Source organism: Vitis vinifera, chromosome 9 (genome assembly GCF_030704535.1).
Source record: "Vitis vinifera cultivar Pinot Noir 40024 chromosome 9, ASM3070453v1".
Classification (NCBI taxonomy): domain Eukaryota; kingdom Viridiplantae; phylum Streptophyta; class Magnoliopsida; order Vitales; family Vitaceae; genus Vitis; species Vitis vinifera.
Window position 1 is genome coordinate 5,868,450 of NC_081813.1, and position 24,237 is coordinate 5,892,686.

Consider the following 24,237-nt stretch of genomic DNA (forward strand, 5'->3'; position numbering starts at 1 on the left):
CGTAGAACAATGGTCGGGTTGAAAATCGTATTTGGGGAGGTTTCAAAAACGGGCTTTTTCTATTTAGCCAAAAATTTTAAAAATTCAGTAATAAGTTATTAAAAATTAAAAAAACAAACAACCTAAATTCTAAAAGCAAATTACTTTCAGCAAAAAAAAAAAAAAAAAAACGCCACCTAAGTCTATATGTATAGCAAAATGACTTTAAGTAAACTCATCAAGAGATAATAGTAGCCAATCCAAGAGCACTCCTAATCAGGTCTACATAGTTCATTAGATTGAATCAAGCACATTAGGTGTTGTAAAAGTTGTAACCTTAGATAAGCTCTTAACAAACCTAGAAAAGAGAAAACTTTGTCACTTCTTATTAAATGAAGATGTTTGGCAGAAAAATCTTATCTTAAAAGGATTCCAACCCAATCTTTAAATTCATTCCCTCTTTCACATATATTTGACAAAATCTTCAAAGGGGTACATTGAGGGGAAATTTTAGAAATGGTGTGTGAAAGCAAAATATTGAGGGAGTGGGGGATTCTCTTTTAAGAAAGGAAGGTCTACTAGATAAAGAGTTCAAAAGAAAAAGTAGGTTTATATAATAAAATAAAAATATTGGGAGGCGGAAAGAGAATGTGAAAAGATATCATCAATTTTAAATGAATTATTTGATTTATAGCAAGTGGTCAAATGAAAGAGTATTTGGTAAATGAGTACATCAATAAAAAAGTAAGAAAATTGGTAGGTTGTTTTTTAATTTTTAATTTTTTAATTTATTTTTCTTTTTATAATAATCACTTAAAAATAGATGTTAAGAGTAATTACATCTAAAAAGTAACACAAAAGCACTTTAAGGTTAATTTTTTTTATTAAAATCATTCATAAATAAAAGACGACATGAAATATAGAGCAACTTTGTTGACAAGCAATCTTTTTATTTTATTTTTATATTTTTTTTATATTCTAATTTCTAATTTTTGATTATAATAAAATTATAAGAAATATGGAAAGCATAAGAACATGCTTTCAGGTCTAATAATTAAAGGAAAATTATAAATGACATAATTAACCTTACTTAAAAAGAGCATTTCAAAAGTCATTTAGTATATAAATATTCCTGATTATATATATATAGAAACAATGACATAGGGAGTTAAATGTAATTTCCTCAAACAGTGAACCCACAAGGCGGCAGGATCAAGGGTTAAGATTGAACCCATCGTATCATAATAAACTACGGCCCGTCACACTAGATCACCTGAAGGCCTGAGAAATGAGATCCATCGCCCAGAAGGCTTTCTTCCCTGCCAACACACACGCAAGGGATTATAGAGGAGAAGAGAAGACGCCCAACCCCTCGAAGATCTCGGTCATCTGTCTTCATCTTCCCGATTGTTAGATATAGAAACCCAAGATTTCTAGAGACGAAGGAGAGCAAAATCAGAGGGAGAATGTCTCTGACGTGCGTGAAGATGAGCGAAGATGTGTGGTTGACATGTACGACTCATGCATTGTCTACTGAGACTGAAGAGATCATGGGACTTCTTCTTGGTGATATTGAGGTCTCTCTTCTGATTCTTCGAATCCCAAGTTTTTTGTTTTTTCACTTCTTTGCATAGATATATGTGTTTGTTTCGATTGGTTGGTGGGTTGGGAACTTTAGGTTCTATTTGGTTGCTGGGAAAATTGGAGGGCGGGGAGAACGGGAAAATTTTGGATTTTGGAACTAAGCCCAGCTGTGTCATTAGGCAGAGTTGGGGTGGGTGGGGGGAGCAGGGGGGGCGCGGTGGTGGTATTGGGTTTCGGATAATGGGATGTGCAATGTTGAGAATTTTGATTTTTTGGTTTGGTTTCCTTGGTTTTCTCAGCAGCCAAATGAAGGGTTAGTGTTAGTTGAGATGAAATCTGTTTGTATTTGTGGGTTTTGATTTGGATTGCTTCTTGAAATGGATTCTTCAAATTATTGTTCTCTTTCTGTTTTGATATGGACTTACATTAGATTGGATTGTTGGATGTTGTTCTTTCGAAAAATCAGAAGTGGATGTTTATAATTATTTTCTGTTTGGCTCTCTTTGACTAGTTTTACTTGGGTTTTGTGCATTTCTACGTGAGAATGCGACACAATTTTAGTTGATAGACTTGACTATTGTGCTGAGATGTAGTTGGAATATTTCAAACTTTATGGGCTTGATTGTTTTCTGAATTGGGTTTTTAAGATTTTGGTTCCGTTTCATTTATTTAGTGAAAGTTCGTTTTTTTTCTTTTTTGATAGGAAAACAGAGGTTCCCATAGAAAGTGCCTAACAAAAGGGAGTGCACCTTCTGTACACAGGTGGTATGCAAGAGACACCAAAGAAAGAAGAAGATGCACACCACTCCAATAATAGCGAACCTGTAACCTTTTACCCACAATTTTTTGACTATCAATGAAGCTCAACAATGTTGAATTAGCCAACCCAAGTGGAACCTTAGATTATTTCAAAAGGGACTTAATGAGGTTCTCCTTTCGAATGCTCTGCCTCATTATGAATTTGATCATTGTGCTCTCTACAAATGCACCGAAGTGGGTAAGGGGTGGGGGGGCACTCACGAAACCTTCCTCTTTTTGCTTATCCAAGCCTTGCACCTTCCAGCACAATAGAAGCTCCCTAGTTGACTCTAGAAATACCCACTGCAACCCTGAGATATTCAACAACAACAACTCTTGCCACTGTCTAATGCTATTTAGTGAATAGAGTGTGGTTTACTAATTTCTGACCAATTTTACTAAGGTTGGACCTGTTTGCATTGACCTCCCTGTCCTCATGAGAAGGTCTATTGTTAAGGTTTTTCCCTTTCGCTATCTTCCATGCAAAAAAAGAAAAAGGAAAAAAAGTTTCTTATGGAAGCACAAGTTCCTCAAATGCCATGAACAGAGAACAAAATCATGTCCTCACAACATAAATAGTTATGAAAAGATTTCACCTTAGAACTCCTCTTTTTATCCGCCCTCCACCATTTTTTTTTGATCAATTTTATCCTCCCTCCACCATAAATTGTTCTCATCTGCTGCTTGTAAACCCTCAGAATTAATGATATCAAGAACTGCCCCACTTCCTCTAATTCCCAATTCTAAAATTGCCTTAGAAACTGCAAGGCCTAGTGACTACCACCTCCCTCATCCTCCACCTTCCTCATGTCCTTGACCCTAGTATTTCTGGAGGAAGCTAGACTGAACAGAATTGGAAAGCATCTTTTAGAGGTTGCTCTTTCACTGCTCTGTACCTCAAAAAATTAGTCCTCACCCTGACCACAATAGAAGTCATGGGGTTGAACTCTTCCCACCCAATTTGAATATCTTTATACAACCCCACACCAAAAAGCCTCTCTCAATCTTGTGATCACCACCCCCTCTCGACCTCTCTGAATTTTCCAAAAATGATCCTTCTCCACAAATTGTCATGTTCAGCAGCATATTGCTCAGTAGCACATTGTTCAAAGGGCTCCAGTTTGCTTACTCCTCATTGTCCATACTTTTCGTCCTTGCAAATTGTTGCCATTCAGTAGGTGGATTTTTCTTCCTTCTAGATGATTTCCTCACAAAAACTCTTTTTGGATTTTATCAAGTTTAATCTTCACTTTTTTGGGGATTACAAATAAAGACATAAAATACATTTGGAGGCTTGGAAGGGTGCTCTTGATAAGGGTAAATATCTCCCTCTTAGACAAAGACTACTTCTTCTAAGAGCTTAATCTTCTTTTAAATCTTTCCTTCATTGAATCTCAAATTACACAAGATCTATGAAAAGTAACCAAGGGCAACCATAGGTAAGTCGAAAGAAGACGACTGCCTTACAACCAAACAAATAGGACAAACTCTCTACCCCCACCATCTCATCAAAGTTCTGTTTTGGTTTCAGTGTTTTGTAGGCAAATAAGAATTAAACAAAAAGGTTGCACCAAAGTACACAGAGGGTATAAAAAAGGCACCAAAATGACAGAAATACAAGAGAGAAAGAAAAACAACTCCCTCCCACTAAGTAGTATCCAACCAATCAACAAGGTCTAATACAAGCATAGAGGTAGAATCTCATAACTTCCTAATCCAAAGCCAAAAAGAATTCAGTAGAGAATTGGTCAAGATCTTAAATTTTATTTGTTACTTTTTAGGAAAGGAAGGAAGAGTATGTACAAATGAGGAGGATATATACACCCTATGCTGAAGAAAGAGTGAAAAGTAATAAAAGGCATAAACAGAAAGGCCAACTACCTTTATGGAGTTAGTCGCCTAGGAAAAATCTCCTAAGTAGGTGCTCCCCTCTTAGCTAGAAAATTGACATTACAGTTTTCATTCCCAACATAAGCACAATTACATAGGTTAACAAAGTGAATGATTGCTCTGGATAAATGCCGCTATCTTTAAGAACCTTTTCACCTTGTTTTAGCCCATGAGATAACATTGGAACAACCTACTTCAATAAAAAAGTTAGAGCTTTTCTAGATTTGAATTCCTTAAAGATATGTAAGAAAGCGAGGAACTTAGCTTTAGCGAGTCATTATGAGGCAGGTTTAGATAAGGTGGTCGGGAACAACATTGGAAATATCATTTCAAGACTTACAAGAGAAGGGGATAGGTTGATTCCAATGCCTAAGCTTTGATTTGGGATACTAATGATGATTTAAAAATTCATTTCTCTTGGGATTTATCATGGTAGTGAGAGAGGAGTATTGGGTTGAGTTGTGGAAAGCAATAAGGATTGTTTGATCTTGTGAGAACTAGGAGTCTTTATCTTCTTTATTTGCTTTAGCTAGACCTTTTAATGATTAGGAGGTGGATTGTGTGGGGACATTTCTAGCATGTTTGCATGGGAAGAGGGTGTGTAGGGATGTGACAACTACTATGCTTTGGACGGTGAGAAAGAGTGACAAGTTTATAGTTAAGTCTCTTTACAACGCTTTGGAGCCAAACAATTTCGGGTCTTTTCCAATGAGAGGAATTTGACTTTTGTGGGTATAACTTAGAGTTAGCCTTTTTACGGGGGAGGCAACATGGGGTAAGGTTCTAACCTTAGATCAAATTTAGGGATGAGGATGTTCTTTAGAAAATAGGTGTTACTTTTGCCATTTGCATGAAGAATCCATAGATCACTTGCTTCTCCAATATGAAAAGACAAGGGTTTTATGGGAGTTGCTTTTTGCGCTTTTTAGGGTGTCTTGGGTGCTTCCCTCGTCAGTTAGAAAGATACTTTTGGGGTGACATGGTTCTTTTGTGGGCAAAAAACGCAAGAAGGTTTGGAGTGTAGGCCCCTTATGCATATTTTGAAGGGATTGGAAGGCAAGGAACAAAATTGTGTTTGATGATTAGGTGTTTTCAATCCAAAGGCTAACAAATACTTTTGTTTGTTTTCTTTGGTCAGAGACTAAGTTGTTTATAGATGATTGTCCTTTGAGTTTAGTGAGTTTATTTGATTGGTTGGGCACTTATTAAGGCTCTAATACTTTTGGTAATTTTTTCTCCTATTTAAGCCTTGGTGGCGGTGGGAGGTTTGTTTCTCGTATGCCTTGGGTCTTTTTTTTGGTGACTCTTTTTAATACAATTTGTTTCTTTATCTATATATCTATATATATATATATATATAAAAGTTTCTGTTTTATTTTTTTTTTAGGTTTTTATTTTAATTAGTGGTTGACTTTTTGTCAAGTTTTTGTTTCTTTTAGTGTTCTTATTATATTAGAAAATTTTGTATTTCTTTTAATTTTTAGATAATTTTTCTTTCCTATATCTTTTCCTATTCTTGCAAGGAAGGATCAGGAATTAGAAAAAAGTTTTATTAGGCAAGAGTCAACATCTACTATGCTTCCTTTGAGGGTGTGATTGCCTTGGAACCTTGGTGTGATTGCTTTTGGCTTCTTTCTTCTTTTCCATCCATATTTTATTTTATTTTATTTTAAAAATTTTTCACCTCATTCTATGACCTAAGATAATCCTATAGTGCTGAAAATTTTAATATCTTTCATTGTAAAGTAAAGCTAAGCATGAGACTGTTAGGTGATGAGGACTTGACAAGGTTGAGTGGTCTGATTCTATCTCTTTACCATGTCTTTGCAAATTTGATTTGCTTGGTTTTTTGTTAATATCATGAACAATCCAGCTATTTTGCAAAGTGGGCAGGGACTGTAGAGATGTGAATGTTGAATCCAAAGTTTTTGATATCTGGGATTAATAGAAAGTTGTTTAAATTATTATAATTTATCCGGACTATTATACTCATTACTTGCATATATGAATCTTTTACTGCCTTGGTTACTAAATCTCAGATTGCACAGTTATTCAAATGCTGTGATTGGCTATTTTAGGTTACCAATAACTGTTTGTTTTGTTTTGTTAACCTTGTTTCTTTGTAGTGATGGTTTGATTTAGCTTTGTCAATTTCAGTACTCAAAAAATGGGAGTGTGACTGCACTGATTTGGGGAGCATCACCACAAACGAGGTCTGATCGGCGGAAAGACCGAGTAGAGACCAATCCTGAACAGTTGGCGGCTGCATCAGCTCAGGCTGAGATATCCTTTATATGTTTCCTTTTCAATGCTGATTTAATTTGAAAATTGGCATTTTTACATCCTCTGGACATCCATATTTACTCAATTATTAAGATTTAAGGGACTTTGAGTTTTTGGCAAATAAACTATCTTGAACTTTCCTACAATGCCACTATCATGAGATTAAATTTAATGATGTCTAATTGTCATATCAAACAAAGTGGTTTCATATTTCTTGCAATAGGCACAGTTTTTGTTGTATGACTTGTTTGTCTAGTGAATTTTGGTCTGGTCAATCAATAATATGCAATGTGCTAAATGAACATTAGAGTGATTAGCTCAAACCTTTTATACCAGCAAGGGATTTTTGGATTGGCCATGCAAACCATTCACATGTCCCTAATGAACTGATGGCTGATTGCCTAGGAAAGACTGGTTTTCAGTCCAACAACCAAATCCCCATGGTTAATTTTTATTCTAAGGAAATTGTTATACAGCTGCCAATGGTTCTGATGTGCAATGGTATTTGTGTGTTGCATGTGCATTGCCAATGTGCTGAGCTTGTGTAATTAACTGTATAGCACAGAATGACTGTGGCAACAGGAAAAACTACAAGAGTGATTGGGTGGTACCATTCGCATCCTCATATTACAGTGCTTCCTTCCCATGTTGGTAAGCCTTGACGGGTTACACTTGCTTCCGCCTTCCTTTTTTCCTTTCTGTATGGTTGATTGATTTCATCCTTCTCCTGTTAGCCATTTTGCTGTCTAGTTTTTGGTGGTAAATGTGAATCCTCTGTCTTCTACCAGCTATCATCACTTTCAAATGATCAATAATAAGAAAAAAAAGAAGAAAAGAAACCAAAGACAAACAGAAAGAAGATATGAAACAAATGAGAAAATTAAAACCTCAGTCCCCTTACTGGGCTGCCTATGTGAAAGGTGCAGTAGATATTGCACTTCTACGCCCATTATACAAGATGATAATAAGTGGATAAATCTATCTTTCATTAATTTGTAATAGTAAGTATGATGTTACTTTTGTGGTCTGATTTAATATGAGCTAGATTACCTCCCTATGGAAGCAAATTATCTCTATAAAGTACGACCTTCAAGAGGGGGGATGGTGCTCCAAAGGTGTAAGAAACCGTTATGGGGTGGGGGTTTGGAAGGCCATCAGAAATGGTTGGGAGAACTTTCGAACTCACTCTCGCTTCATCGTAGGGGATGGCATTAGAGTGAAGTTTTGGAAGGACTTGTGGTGTGAAAATCAATCGCTGGAAGATGCTTTCCCCATCTTGTTTAATCTAACCGTCAACAAAGAAGGTTGGGTTGCTGAGGCTTGGGAGGAGGATGGAGTTAGGGGTAGCCGGGGGCTTCGTTTCAATAGACACCTAAATGATTGGGAGGTGGGAGAAGTTGAAAGTTTGTTAAGCAAGCTTCATCCTTTGACTATTAGAAGAGGTGTGGATGACTTGCTCCGGTGGAGAGAGAACAAGAATGGGACCTTTTCAGTCAAGTCTTTTTATAGCTCACTCTCAAGGGGCAGTAGACCTCCCTTCCTAGCTAGAATTATTTGGACGCCTTGGGTTCCAATTAGGGCTAGCTTCTTCGGTTGGGAGGCGGCCTGGAGCAGGCTGCTCACCATTGACCGCTTGAAGAGATTTGGATGGAGCATCCCCAACATATGCTATCTGTGTAAAAATGAGAAGGAAACCACATATCATCTTCTTTTGTTTTGTGAGAAGGCCAGAATATTATGACTTCTGATCTTCTCCCTTTTTGGGGTGCAATGGGTGATGCACTCCTCTGTGAGAAGGAACCTCTTGGGATGACATGGTTCCTTTGTGGGCAAGAAAAGGGAGAAAGCTTGGAGAGCTGCCCCCCTTTGCTTGATGTGGACCATTTAGAAAGAAAGGAATAGGAGGGCCTTCGAAGATGTTGAGAGGAATGACCAAGAAATTAAATCCTTTTTTTTGTATACTTTTGTGAATTGGGCTAGGGTGTATATAGAGGAACACACTTTCTCTTTGATAGATTTTGTAGACTGGTTAGCTACCAAGTAAGGGTTAGGCTTGTTTGCCTTTTTGTCTTTTGCACTTATGTATCCTGGTATACTTCGTGTATACTCTTTCTTTAGCCTCTTTGGCTTTTAATGAATTTTCCTTTACCTATCAAAAAAAATAAAAAAATGAGCTAGATTACCTGATTGATTCCTCCTGTCCTGCAATCTAATTCCTAAATTATGCATTGATTGAGGCACATGAGTTGCTTGGGTTGATTGAGTAAAATGAAATGGAGTCCTTATCTGAACCAATATTGCAACTTGTATGATTTAACTAACAAAAATATTTTGGTTAGCCAATAAAAGCAAAAAATGTGGAAAATTTGAAATTAACTTCATCAGGCAACAAGATAGGATACTATAAATATGTTTCATAAAAAAAAATTGAAATCTAGAGAACAAGCCTACTGTTTTTTTTTTGCTTATTTTTTTTCCTTCCTTTCAATCCTCATTTGCATCATTTGTTACTGGTCTCTAGTGCTGAATTTTATTAGCATTCTTTTATTGATAAGCAAGCAGAAGTATATTAACAATGTCTATCAAAAAGGCACACGAAGTACATGGGTTGTATACAAGGGCATCAAAAGGCCAAAAAAGAAAAAAAAGAGAGAGAGAGAGAGAACAAAGCTGAAACTCCCCTTGTGAAGATCCTAACCAATCAACCCAGTGTACCATCACTCAAGCCCACCCTTGCCCACTCCAAAGATGAACTTTGACAACGAGATTGGATGATAATTGATACATTCATGAAGGAAAGACAAACATAAAGGGTTTTTAGTGCTTGATCTGTTTGTTCCACATCTCCAAAGACCTTCAATTTCTCTCCTTTGAGACAATCCAAAATAAGCATGAGGGGTAGGCTTCCAAGCTTTCTTTCTCTTCTTCCTGAGAAAGGATCTATGCCAAACTAGGGTATCTTTAACCAATGATGACATCACCCAAATTAACCCAAACAAGGAGAAAACTAACTTTCACAAGATTATTCCTTTGGTGCAATTAAGTGAGAGGTGGTCTTCCTCATCTTTGCTCATGAAACATCTATTCACAAGGTCCAACCCTTCTTTTTTAACTGATCCATAATGAAATTCTCACCCTAGTCTGCATTCCATACAAAGAATCTCGTTTTTTGTTTGCACCTAGGATTCCAAACAGCAGTCTTCAGAAAATGATCAGATCTACCCGACAACAAAAAAAAGTAAAGGGATTTAACTGAGAACTTTCTGCACTTTGTTTCCAGCCAGAACACCCTATTCTCCCCAACTCTGCTTACTGCATTCCTCTACAATCTTAAAAGAAATTGCTCGATTTTTTCAATCTCTTAGTCAGGGAGCTATCTTACAAAATAGGGGCTCCAATGTTCCATTTCACCTTACTGCTCCTACACATCCGCTATCTAAGCATCCTTTTGGGTAGCTATAGCAAATAAAGAGGGAAAATAACTACTTAGAGACCACTCACTACACTACCGATTGTTTGAAACCTTTACCCTCTTTCCATCACCTACTATGAAGCTAGATCTACTTTTTAACACATTGCATCCTCTTCAAATTGCCTTTCACAGCCCCTCCCCATAACTATTACTTACATCATAAGAGTGTCAATTCCCTTATTTTTCCCTAAATGTTACTCTTATAAACCATTTCTATGGGGCTTCCCTTTTTGAGGCGAATCTCCAACTCCACTTGCCAAGCAAGGCCATGTTGAGAACAAACGGATTCTTGGTACCAAGACTCTCATTTTTCTTATCCATTCTAACAATTGACCAGTCTATAAGTTGAATTTTTTTCTCAAGAGCTCTCCCCACCCCTTATAGGAAGTCTCTTTCAATCTCCTCTAGTCCTAGTCCCACTCTTCTTGGAATAACGAATGAGGACATGAAGTATTCATAATTAATACATCTCTAGTTTTTTATCAAAAAAGAGGGACATGAAGCAAAGTAGCAAACTAGAAAAAGTACTTTTAACCAAAGTGGATTCCAATTCCTTCAAAATCTCCCGTCTACCACATTCCACATTGTTGCCAATTCATATGGAGACCCAAATATGTAGTGGGGAGCTCCACTACCCTCCAACTTGAGCTAAAGACCAACTCTTCCACTAGATGAGACGCCTCTTCCCCTTAGTGCCTCTCCCTCCCACCTTGAATCCCCCTTCTTGCGTTCCTCAATAGACAACTAAGAGCCTTCGTAGCCAAGGTGAATCCGTAGGGAGAGAGAGGATCCCTTTGCCTTAAAGCCTTTGAGCTCATATTACTTAGGCTTAGAGGGTGGTCCCTTTTCTTGCGTAAAAGCGATCATAATTCAAACTCACCGTGTTTTACAAGGAAGGATTGAACCATGGGAATGAACCTACAGGGCTATTAACTTCTTTGGCCACATCTTCCAACCTTTTCACAATTATGGTTCACTATGCCTTTTAATAATAGAATACCAAATAAAGGGGCTTGAAAGCTTACCTTATTATTCAAATTATACTTACAGTGAAAGAAGGCTACACAATAGGCTAAGCGAAGCGACTAGTTTACTTGCTTGAAAAGGTGGCTAGTTAGGAATTAAATAGAATCATGAGTTGAGTGATGAACCAAAGCAAGGTACTGAAACTAGGAACAATCTTTGCTTGTTAGAGCTGGGCTGTTGAGTGTGTATATATATATATATAAAGCCTTAGGCTTTGGGTATTATGAGTAATGTGGATTTTGAGTTCTAAGTTGGAAATTTACATTATTGGTTCAATTCATTTTATTTTCCTTGGCTGTTCTTGTTTGAAATTTATACTGACTTATTTATAATGTTTTTTGATCTCAACCTATACTATGAGTTTGTTGAATTGATGTTTCAGTTGGTCACTTGAAAAAAAGATTCACTTCTGCCCTCTACCTTCTGCAGATGTACGAACTCAAGCAATGTATCAACTTTTAGATTCTGGGTTCATTGGGCTAATATTTTCCTGTTTTAGTGAAGATGCTCAAAAGGTCTGTGTTAAATGCATATTATTCAGAAATGTTCTTGTAAAAGGTTTGTCAGTCCAGCTAGTTTGAGGCTGTATTTGGCATAATTTCAGGTTGGAAGGATCCAAGTTATAGCCTTCCAGTCCACAGATGGGAAGCAGAGCAACATGTCAAGACCTATTTCTCTTTCCCCTGTACACAGAAGTTCAATTATAGATGTTGAATCATCTTTTAGTTCCTCAGAGAATGCACCTGCAAAATCTGGCCCTGCAAGGGTGGAAAGCTCTGAACAAGACACTGGTGATTCAAGAACAATGGCTTTAGTAAACAAGGTATGGATTTTTCATCCCTGATCCTGAAATTGAACATATTTCTTGATCTTGCCAATGAGGTTCTAAAAACTGCATATGGTTTAGGAAGACTACATTTGTTCTAGATATATGGTGTTACAGATATATTTATGCTGATCATGGCGCCTTGTTGGATGTGTGAGTTTGGAGTGAAGGACTCACCTCTGGGTTACAGTACTTCTGATTGTGTGCACTGCATTTCATCTTATTCCAAATACATATTTTATAGCTTTCTTAATTTCTCATAAGTTTCTCATCATTGATTTCTTTTAGAACTTAAAGCTTGTGTCTTGGGGCAGATGCCTTTTGCTGCCTGTAGTCCTGTGCTGTCTCATGATTTTACCTTTTAGATTAGTGGCAATCTCTGTTTCAGTGGTGCTGCTCCATTTCATGTTGATGAATCTCTCGTGTATTATAACTGATAGATTGAGGGAACTTGGCTACTTAGTATAATTAGAATGATAGTGCTTTCCTGTGCCAACACAAGTGCAACCTCCAAATATTCACAATCAGATAAGTTTCTAAAAGTTAGGTTCTGTAGAAACTTGCATGGGCATGTTTTTTTTTTTTGATAAGCAAGCACAATTCATTAAAGAGGCTAAAAAACCCCAACGTATACAGGACGTATACCAGGCAACAAAGGCCAAAAACAAACAAAAAAACCAAAAAACAAACCACCCCTCAACTGGAGGCAATCCACTCCAGGAAATCTAAAAGGGAATGCGGCTCCACTTCCATATACAATTTAGCCCAACCCCAAATATTACAAACAAAAGAATATTTAAACCTCTGAATTGCTAAGACCCCCCCCCTAAAGGCTAATCTATTCCTTTCCTTCCAAACCATCCAAAAAATGAATAACGGAATGGAATTCCAGAATTTTTTCTTTTTTTTTCCCCACAAAAGAACCCCCCCAACTATATAAAACCTCCTTTACAATATTAGGGAACACCCACTTGACCCCAACTAAGCCCAACACTAAATCCCAAAGCTCTCTAGCCACTGTACAATGAATAAGTAAGTGATCCACGCTTTCTGCTTCGCAAGCACACAAAAAACACCTATTCGGGAGCTGCCAACCTCTTTTTTGGAGCCTATCAAGAGTCAAGATCTTTCCCTAAGTCGCTTCTCACGTGAAAAACATGATTTTAGTTGGGACTCTTCCCACCCAAATCTTGTTTTTCGGAAAGTTGACCTCCATAGACCTATCCAGCCAGCTGTACGCATCTTTCACTCTAAACTGCCCACTTCCCCCTCCTTTCCAAAAAACAGAATCATCCTCCCAAGTTATCCTAACTCCTCTCAACGCTTGGAGCAACTCACCTACCAACTCCACCTCCCAATCATTGAAATCCCTTATAAAACACAAATTCCAGCCTCCTTCCCCAACATTCTGGTCCCACAAGTCTTCAACCTTTGCATTTCTGTTGGCTGCCAAGATATAGAGATGCGGGAACCTTTGGGACAGCGCTGAATCCCCGCACCACACATCAGTCCAGAAGCTGATTTTATTACCTTTCCCCACCTTGAACCCTATTTTGTCCCAGCACCAGCCAACTTCCTTTAAGATCTCCTTCCACACCCCCACACCACACGCACCCACAACCTTTTTGGTCCTCCAACCATAATCCTCCTGACCATACTTAGCTTCCAGCACATGCTTCCAAAGGGCCTCCTTATCCGAAGCGAATCTCCAAGTCCACTTGCCAAGAAGCGCTTTATTCATGATAGTAAACTTCCTTATTCCCAACCCCCCATTCTCCTTATCCCCACACACCACATCCCACTTAACCAGATGAGTTTTCCTCTCCATGAGACCCCCCTCCCCCCCCATAAGAAGTCTCTTTGCAATTTTTCTAATCTTCTAGCCACAGAAATGGGCATACGGAATAACGACATCTGGTATACTGGCATACTACCCATAGTGCTTTTAATTAGAGTGATTCTCCCACCCTTTGAGATATATTGGCTCTTCCAAAGAGCAAGCCTCCTTCTCATTTTCTCTTCTACCCCATCCCATCCATATGCAGCCTTATTAGGCACCCCCAGCGGCAGCCCCAAATACACAGACAGAAGCTGCCCCACCCTACAACCTAACTCCACAGCCATCTCCTCTATCCTTTGCACCTCCCCTACTGGAATAACCTCGCTTTTAGCCAAGTTAATTCTCAACCCGGACGCGGCTTCAAACCAGAACAAGATCTAACTTAAATTCGTTAAGTACTCCTTCTTCGCCTCGCAAAAGATAATAGTGTCATCGGCGAAGAGCAGATGAGCAATGTGGACAGCCTGTCCTCTATCACGCTGAATTTTGCACCCTGAGATGAAACCCCCCTCCATAGCCCTTCTGATTAGGACGCTTAGCACCTCCATCCCCATGACAAAAAGGTAAGGGGACAGGGGATCTCCTTGACGCAGCCCTTTAGAACTCGAAAAGAATCCAGCTGGCGTTCCGTTCACCATAACTGAAAATTTGGCTGTGGAGATACACCACCACATCCACCTCAGCCACTTAGCGCCAAATCCCATTTTTTCCATTACTTTCAAGAGGAATTGCCAATTAATGCTATCATAGGCCTTCTCTATATCTAACTTGCAGATAACCCCCTTGTCCCCCTTCTTATTCCAGTTGTCAATCACTTCATTTGCTATTAGAGAAGCGTCAAGAATCTGCCTACCCTTAACAAACGCGTTCTGATCATGGGAAACTACCTTATCTATAACTTTCTTAAGCCTGTTGGCCAACACCTTTGCCAGCAGCTTATAGAGGCCCCCCAATAGGTTGATGGGCCTGAAATCTCCAAAATCCTCGACCCCTCCTTTTTTAGGAATCAGCACCAGAAAGGTGTTGTTAATACTCTTGAGGAACGTATTCTGGTCATGGAACTCCTTAAATATCTCCAGAATTTCCTCCTTGACGAAATCCCAACAGCATTGCCAAAAGAAAACAGAGAACCCGTCAGGACTTGGGGCTTTATCCCCATTCATTTCCATCAGGGCCGACTGGACTTCACCCTCAGAGAAGGGAGCCTCCAGCATCTCTGCCTCTTGCACACAAATTTGATTAAAAGAAAGACTTCCAATGTCTGCCTTCCACCCCGAACTTTCGGAAAATTGTTGCTTAAAAGCATTTACTACCCCCTCTCTGATTTCCCGCTCCTCTGTCAGTCTGATCCCATTAATTTTAATTCTATCCATGTGATTAACTCTCCTATGGGCAGACGCCATTCGGTGGAAATACCTCATATTCCTATCGCCTGCCTTAAACCAAAGTTCCCTAGACGCCTGCCTCCAGTGAGTTTCTTCCAGATCAACCCACTTGGCATAATCCTCCTTGGCATCCTTCTTACAAGCTAATTCCTCCATTGACAAGCTCCTTTCATCCTCTACTCTGTCCCAATACTCCACTTGCTGAATCGCAGCCTCCTTGTTACTTTCCAGATTACCAAACTCCTCCCTATTCCAAACTTTCAGCTTCTGCTTCAGCTCCTTCAATTTCGCCGATAATCTAAAACTGGCACTTCCCCTTACCTCTATATCCTGCCACCAACTCCGGATTAAATCCTTAAACCCCTCGACTTTGAACCACATATTTTCGAATCTGAAGGGGGCAGACCCTCTCCTCCAACTACCCCCCTCAAGTAATACTGGAAAGTGGTCCGAAATCGGCCTGGGAAGCCTCCGCTGACTCACCCTACTGAACTGATCAAGCCAGCAAGGAGAGACCAGAAATCTATCTAGACGAGCCCTTGACATGTTATTCAGACCCCCAGTCCACGTGAATGCACCCCTTTGCAATTGAAGGTCCACAAGGCCTAGATCATCTACAACTTCCGCAAACCTCCTCATAGCTGAAGTTATTCTCCCTTGCCTGCTTCTCTCACCTTGAGCCAGAGTAATGTTGAAATCACCACCTAGACACCAAGGCCCCTCCCAGATTCCTCTGATTGCCCCTACTTCTTCCCACAACCACTCCCTTTCAAGTCTAGTGAACGGGCCGTAAACCCCCGTAAAAGCCCAAATCACCCCATTCTCCATTGTCCTGAATCTGCAGGATAAAGATAACTGACCCACCTCCCACTCCAGCAACTCCAGAGCTCTTTTATCCTAGCAGATCAGGATACCCCCAGCCGAGCCACACGCATTCAGGACCTTCCAATCTAAAAATCTACCCGTCCCTAAACTTCTCACCACCTTATCAGTCATAATCTGAATTTTTGTCTCCTGGATGCAAAAGAGATCCACCTTCTGCTTCCTAAAAACCGACTTAATAACCTTCCTTTTCGTACTTTTGTTCACCCCCCTTACATTCCAACTTAACAATTTGAGATTCATTAAACAACCACCATCTGCACCCCTTTGCCCTGAATAGGGCCCTTCTTTTTGCCATCCCCCTCATAATTCACTGAGCATTCCAACCTCTTTAGCTTCCTTTCAAACCTTGATTTTTCCAATAATCCTTTACCATGAATCTTTTCCCTTCTTTTCCTGATTTTAGTCAGAAAATTTAAAATCTCCTTCTCCAGCCCATCAGTCAAAAAACCCAGGAAATGGCTAAATCTTGCTAGGCTACTTTCTTGCCAATCCAGGTCCTCTTCCCCCCTTTCATCTTGAATCTCATTCTGTGAAGACCCCCCCTCCTGCTCCCTTGCCGTTGCTAGGGATCCTTTGAATTCAACCAGCTCCCAACAATCACTACCATTCGCCCTAGTACCATCTGCCTCTTGCCCTTGAGAAGCTCTGTCATTTTGGCAGATCTCCCTAAATTCCCCAGAATGGTCAAAGAACTCCCCCTCTGGAGTCCGACCAAGAGTAAGCATAGAAGAAGAAGAAGAATTCCCGGATACCCATAAACCCCCTAAGGATGATAAGGCCTCATACCTCATAACTTCATTCTGGAGGGCACTGTCCACCAACTCCTCGAGTGTATTGGCCTTCTGAGCGATCTCAGTTTCCATCTCCCTTACTCTTAGGAATTCTAACTCGATGTTGGCATCAACAAGCAGCCCAGACTGAGCCAAGGCCTCCAACGGGCCTGAATTAGGCTTGCTCACCTTCGGGCTTGTTCTCTATGGCGGCCCACCTCGCTGTGCCCCCTTCTCCTGTAGCCCGCTCGAAGACGGCCCACTGTACACTCTTTGGTCCATAGATGACCCAGATCGTGGCCCATATCTCTCCTCTAAGACTTTCTCTTTGCCTTTTGGGCCTTTCGGTCTGCCCTTCGGCCCAAGCCCACCACTGCTAACTACTTTTGACGCACCTGATCCAGATATTGGAATTGGGCTAGGCCCCCCGTCCCTCCTAAGGCTAAGGCTCACATTGGATCCATTAGGCCCACTCGGGTTCGACCCCTCATCCGCCCCATCCTCTAACTCCCGGAGCAAAGACCCGAATTGGATCCGGCCCCCCGACAAGACCCTACCCTTCCCATCCGGCTGCCCATCCATCACATCATCTGACCGAAGCAGAGCCTCGAGGCCTGCGCTGCCCCACTCCTCCACTCGCCGGCCAGCGCGTGCGCCTCCGTCGTCCCCTTCCTCACCACCTTCTGCACTCCGACAGTCCTCCGTCTTCTTTCTGATCAATGGCGTTGCTTGGGCATGTTATTTGATTCATTTGCCTGCTTACCCTTTTCTAAACTGCTGTATCTAAAATGGCTCAGCCAATAGGTGTCTTAGCCATTTTAATTTAATGATGTGTATAAAAAACTTATCCAAAAGGAAAAATTTGGACTTGGTTTGAGAATCACACTAGTGCCCCTTTTAACTAGAAGGTGGTTGGACTAGATTAAAGGAGCAACTGCTTGTCCTGTTTGTTTTCACCTTTAACCATTAAATCAAACCATATTAGTGGAAACTTAATATTATTTGGGATCAAAAGCTTGCTTTTCAGTCAATATCACCAACTAGTCCCCATACCAGTTTAGATGTAGCATCAGTGAATGAGTTCCAGTTTTAAGTTTCTGTGCTGTGGCAAGGAAACAGAACACTGTAAATAAACCTTTTTAGTATGATTCTCATCTTCTTTTTTATCCAACATCTGAAGTATCATCTTAGGTATGTGAAACTGAATGTGAAGGTTTTTGGAACGGGAGTTGGCTCCTTTCAGTGAGATATTTCCTCAAAATTCAGATGCTTACTGAAATCTTCAGTATCAAAAGAGGGGTTACATTTTCAACTTAGTAGATCAATATGTAAGGCAATGTAATGGTTAACTATTTGTGAAAATGTTTTCTCAAAATGTTTTCTCAAAATGTTTTTATGCAGAGGAGCATATAATGAGATAATTATTGAATCCCATGCTCCTAAAAAGCTGAGTAGCATTCTTTACACTGGAGATTTGATTAAAATTTAGTATGGGAAGAACAGAAACTCATCTGATAAGCATCAGATTAGTTTTTATACTGTTGTTCCACTGACCAGGACCTTTCAAACATTGGGTTGTGGTTGCTTTTTTATTTTTATCTTTCATTTTTATTTTTTATTTTGGTGCAAGAATGTAATGGTGCCCATTTGAATTCACATCCTGTTTCATATTGAGAGGAAACCAAATCTCATTAGTTTACAATATGTTGTCTATCAAAAAAAGAAAAAGAAAAAAGTTTACAATATGAAATTATGGGTAATATTTTGTTCTCTTGGTGCTTTACTTGTTAGGCTGATAATATTTCCACTTCGGTTTTCATTAATGCTTGTAATTACATATGATTGGCTAGGGTGGGGGAAGATCTTCAGACTTGGGGGGTTTCTTTGCTAATGCTGATGCCAACTATCTAGGGCGAGATAAAATGGGAGGAAACTATCATACCAACAACTCTGAGAATGCCGTTGTTGATGTAGACCCCATGGATATGTCAGAAAGTATGCAAGAAGCAATGCATCGCTCAAATTTGGACATGAGGTATACATGAGTATGTACTTGATCACTTGGTACTTTTTCTTTCTCTATTCAGACTACTTCTATATCTGCTTTTACTGCAAACAAGAAACCGGTGTCCATTTGATCCAGGGGACATAAAGCCTCTCTTCTTAAAGCTGTGAGAGGAAGTTTCTTTATCCAGAAATATCTATTTCTGGATTAGTCTTTTGATGGGGAAGGAATGTTGGAGGCATCCTTTGGCCTTACAGTGCTGGAAAATTAATGATCCTGCATAGCTTTACTTCATGACAAATATTTTCTTAATCATTATTTCTTGTCAATTTTCATCTTTTATCTGTGCATTTACTTATCCAAAAAAATTATTTCTTGTCAATTTTCATCATGGTAGAGGTCTGTGTTTTGCTTTTTGGCTGCACTGTGGAACCTGGCCTTCTCATAACCTTTCACTTGCTGATTTTTTTGCCTCTGCTTGATTGGTTTGACCCCTAAATTTTAATGTTTTCAAACGTATAGTGATGCAGTGGAAACCTGGTGCAACATCTTCATTTTTTTGATAGGTCTGGTGCAACATCTTCATTCTAACTCTAGGTTTCCACTCCCTCTCTAAAGATTTTTCCCAAGGGGTAGAAAAGACATTTTCTGATGCCACTGAGCCACTCTGGACTAGCTTAGTCGTTGAGGTGGTTTGAATTGATCCCTGGTAGGTTCAGTTGCTTGTATCACTTGTCTGATTCTTAAAGCATTGATTTAGGTGTTGGATTTTGCTTATTATCTCTAATCTGAGAAGATGCACTAAACTTTGTCCTTGCAAATCTGAGACTGCCTTATTATTATGTCATGGCTCCAGAAACCTTACCCTCCATTTTCTTTGTTCTTTGTATCTCATGTCGACACTCTGATATGCAAGTTGCAATACTGACCTAAAGCCTTAAAACATGGAACCGCTTCCTAGTTAACCTGTTCTGTCTTTGCTCGTGATTAGTTTTCCTCTTAACTACTTTAAAGCTTTTTCCAAGTGTTTTTTTTTTTCTTTCTATTCCACTGTCCAAAAACTAAAAAACACTACTTTGTTTGGGGACTTTATTATTTTAAAGTCTAGTAGGCTTTCATTTCTATTCCTTTCTTTTGCAAGCCTCAGGTCCTTGACAAACTGTTCAAACCTAGTGGTGCAGCTCTATTTGCAGGCCAGAATTTAGGCCATTCTAATATGTTGGTTTATTATATTTGCAGTGGGGCCCATGGTTATCAGTCTTTGCTTAACCCATCCCACTAGTCACATCTAGTATTCTAGTTAATCAGCCCATGAACTACTATATGCCTGGCTTGGTGAAGTTTTGGACTTGAGTTTTTGTAGTTCTTTTGTTAAACTTCATTAGATGCATGGAACATGATTGACTGAGGATTCTATGAGTACCCTCTGTCATATAGGCTAATGTTGTGAGTGGAAAAATTTCACGAACAGAAGACAATGGATGATGTTTCTTCAGTGGCTTCAGTCCTGCCACTTCTGGTCCTGAACAAGTAATGAATTTCTTTCAAATTGCTTTTCTTGTTAAATATTATTTTTTGATCCCATCATCATGTTTTGATGAATGCTCCCAATGTCCTGTTAATCACTCCTTTTTTTTCTTTTTGATAGGTAAATGGAAATTGTATTAAAAAAGTATACACGATGTATACAAAGCAACAAAAACCATAAGGGGCGAATAAACAAAAAACAAACAACCCTGGGAAACCTAGCCAATCCACAAATTCTAACAATGATATAGATCCATCCCCAATGTATAGTCTAATCCAATCTCAAAACAGATACAAAAAAGAACTTTTAAATGCTTTGTCCAAACTTTCACAATTCTCAAAGGCTCTCCTATTCCTCTTTCACAACATGCGGGCTTTTGGACAGGGCAAGAGAACAGGATCACCTGTCTCTTCTTCTGCTTTGCACATATGCATCTGTTAGGCATCCTCTATCCCCTCTTCCTGAGCTGACCCTGAGTCAATATTTGAGCATCTGTTAATCACTCCTATTTGACAATTTTTAGTCATTGTAGCTGCATGGCCTTCTTCAGTTGATTTTGCAGCAAGTCGCATCCCACTGTATTGACTAATTGGTCCTTTATACATGCTTCAATATAGAAGATTGAAAAAATTATTCCATGCTAGTTTGTAAATTGTATTCTTAAAGTTGAAAGGATACCCTTAAATCTAGGTTAGGGCTGGGATATTTGTGCATGCACACTGAGTTTGGATTAGATTTGGTTGAGTTGTGTTTTTAATGTTCAGTTCCAAGCTAAATTTTACTAAATTTTCTGCATTTTTACCTAATAGATTAACTTTCAAATATTTGATTGGAGGATAGGTGTGCCTGCTATATTTTTCTTCTATCGGTTCACAACTTGTTTGTAAGTTGGGTCCTTATGTCAAGGTTTGAAGTTTTCATGTGATCCTACACTTTGTTAGGAACAAGTCTACATTTGTCAAAATTGGCTTAATAAGTGAAGAGAGAGAGAAAAATAAGCTGTGGGGAAAGAAATGGAAAAGAAAAGCAAAATCCATTACCTATTACAGGTCCCAATTTTTGGGGGGTTTGGATGGGTGGATTGGTAAGCAATCAACCTTTGGATTTGAACGTCTACTTGCATGCTTGACAGCCGGAGAAAGTTCCATGGCATAAAGAATGTTCATAAAAATGCAAGAACTCAAATAAACTGAAGAATATTCAACAGGCAGTTTGAATTAGGCCTTGTCTAGTTCAGCTTTTAACATTTAAGATATTCCAGCTGGTTTGCAAATATAATGTTGCCTTTAACTTTTCCTGTTCCTCCTAAAGGGATATACTGTCAGTTTATGAGAGAGTTTCTTTGGCTAGGACTTGAGGTGGGTGCCTGGGCAATCTGAGTATGGATCATTTATGGCTGGTGGAAATTTCATTGGCTTTATTCGTTTATTGGTTCATTTTTTTTTAAAAGAAAAGAAAAATGAAACATGACTTAGGGTATTTGATCTCCATGGGGAGGTTATGATATTTTCTTTTGTTTATGACAACCACGGATTGTGGGATGTTTGATTGATTACCTTTTTTAGGATCCTGTATTGGTCATTTTTTTTTTTCACATTGTAGATTTATCCTGTAGTCCATACATGCTTTTTATATTTATTTATATTTTTATTTTTACTATCCATTTACAGTATCTTTTCCCATCTAGGATTGCGCCCCCCCCACAAAAAAAAAAGGTTTTTCATTATTATCCACATGCTGTTTTGTATTTGGACAGTGGTGCGGAGTATGTGAGAAAAGAAGTCCCTCTCCTTGTTTTCCCAACCTTGTCTCTTCTCAAGCTCGATTCACCTTTAACTTCTTTTACGGATTTGCAACGTGTGCTATATGAAGAGGAGAGAGCAGCATACAACCAGGCCATTGTACAGAATATGAGGTGATCACCATATACTGACTCTTAGTTAACTTGGACATGTGCTACTTTTTTAATGTTCATATAATAATTTTGGTCATTCTTTCTTTTTTTGTTAATTCTTCTTTTGCTTGTCCTTATTTGCTGCATTACTCAGGGATGGGAAAGTTCATCCACTGGCTTTCATTCATCACACATCCACATATCAGGCTTCCATGTGCAAATTGATGGAGTATTGGTTAGAAGCAAACACTCACCTTGTTTAATGTTTATTTATGCTTAGATATTTGTTTGTACTCACTTTCTTTTGAATTATTTGCAGTTTAAGTCCTGCCATAAATGCCCTCCAGGACCGTTTGAAAGAAAATGAAATACGGGTATGGTACAAAACCAAATATGGAAGACTCTAATGATGGTTTATCGACTTCATAGCAGAGTTTTAAATATCAGCAAAGATAAAAGATATGAAATTTGACTTTAAGCTTGAGTCATTTTGAAATTCCAACTGCCCCTTTATTTAATTTCCAACGTTTTGTTTTCTGTCCTCGATTCTAAACCAAGTTCAAATTGATGTTCTAAGTGGAGAATTGAAACCTTCCCTCACAGTTGTGGTTCTGGCGTATACTTAAAGGGGTTCTACGTTCTACCTTTGAATGACTATTTTCTATGTGGGGCATACTCGATGATCCAACTGTGGTGTGTCCATCCTTTTAATTTGTTGGGGACACAGGAAAATATTTCTGATAAATCATCCTAGTGGTTCTTGATTATAATATCGATTGTTTTTTATGATCTTAACTATTGCAGTAGACTGACCTGCTTGTGTTGAAGCAGCTAGCAATTCTGACTGATGAAGCCAGAACTTTGGAGACTGAGGCCTTCAAAGGAAGCGAGTCAAGCTCTGGATCCCCTCGTAACTTTCAATCTCATGGCATCCGAGGAAGTGCTTCATTTGGTCATAGAGACTTATATCCTGCTGAATCCATTAATTTAAGGAGTGTTGCTGGTCCTGGTAGCCGGAGCAGAAGAGGGTCTTAATTATTCCAAGACAAATCTCTTCTGGACACATTGCTTTAGTGCTGTGTGCTGTTGCACCCTGCCATGGTTATGTTATTTTGTTTTCTGCCTTTTGTATCCTGCAGATGTTGGTGCCATTTTTAAGATTGTATGATATGAGGATGACCTGTTATCTAGTGATTGTAAATGACAACCGACTTAAGTTATTATATTGTACACAAATGGTTTATTAGGATTCCGAATTCAAGTCCTTGTTCATCTTGGGTTCCTGAATTTTCTGTAAGGCTTCAAAGAAATCAAAACTTTGTTTCTTTAATGAAGTTATAGATCATAATCCAAAACAAGTCTGTGCCTGAATTTAGTCTTGAAGGAATCAGGGTTACCGTACGAGTCCTATACTCCTATGCTTTGTAATCACTTCTTGATATATATGGGTATTTATTTCTCTTGATTTCACATGGGCTGAGATTGTCCTTTCAGTATATCTTCTTACAAAAAAAGGAAGAGATTCTGGGTTTGGAGCTTCTTGAACTGGTCCTCTAGAGTATTAAAAACATTATAGAAAGGTCATAAATTAGTAGGAGATAATGCCAAAACTTCTCATCAGGTTTTGGTAGTCTTTGGAGTGTCGATTGCTCCTACGATAAAGGAACAAGAAGCGCACCTAAATGATAGGTTCGTTGCCCTCAGGAAGGGATCTCTTGATGTGGAAGAGTATGGAAGGAAACTCAATTCAGATATGTGACAATCTAGCAGCCATCAACAAACCCGCCTCTAACCTTGATAAAGTTTTTCAATTCAGTAGAGGACTTGAGCTGAAATATCAAGATTTCCAAGTAGCTATGTTGACAATACCTTCGCATTGGAATGGCACATTAGGGTCATGATCAATTTCTATGATGAAAAAAAAAATGTTTATATGGCCAACATGAAATGAAAATTTTGCATTATTAAACCTCAAAGCTTTGAAGAGACAACAAAAAATGAAGATTGAAGGAGAGCAATAGAAAAAAAAAAAAATTGATGTCATTCAGAAAAATTAAACATGGTAGCTAGTT

General features: G+C 38.9%; 1 protein-coding gene across 1 annotated transcript; it reads left to right on the forward strand.

Annotated features, from left to right (window-relative positions):
- Positions 1 to 1,228: 1,228 nt before the first annotated feature.
- LOC100253140 (uncharacterized) lies at positions 1,229 to 23,437 on the forward strand. Its single transcript, XM_002285333.4, has 10 exons — positions 1,229 to 1,556; positions 6,409 to 6,534; positions 7,098 to 7,185; positions 11,462 to 11,547; positions 11,637 to 11,855; positions 18,589 to 18,773; positions 22,028 to 22,186; positions 22,320 to 22,400; positions 22,485 to 22,539; positions 22,997 to 23,437. Exons 1-10 carry the CDS (start codon positions 1,446 to 1,448, stop codon positions 23,198 to 23,200), a joined length of 1,314 nt encoding a protein of 437 aa, XP_002285369.1. The 5' UTR covers positions 1,229 to 1,445; the 3' UTR covers positions 23,201 to 23,437.
- Positions 23,438 to 24,237: the final 800 nt, after the last annotated feature.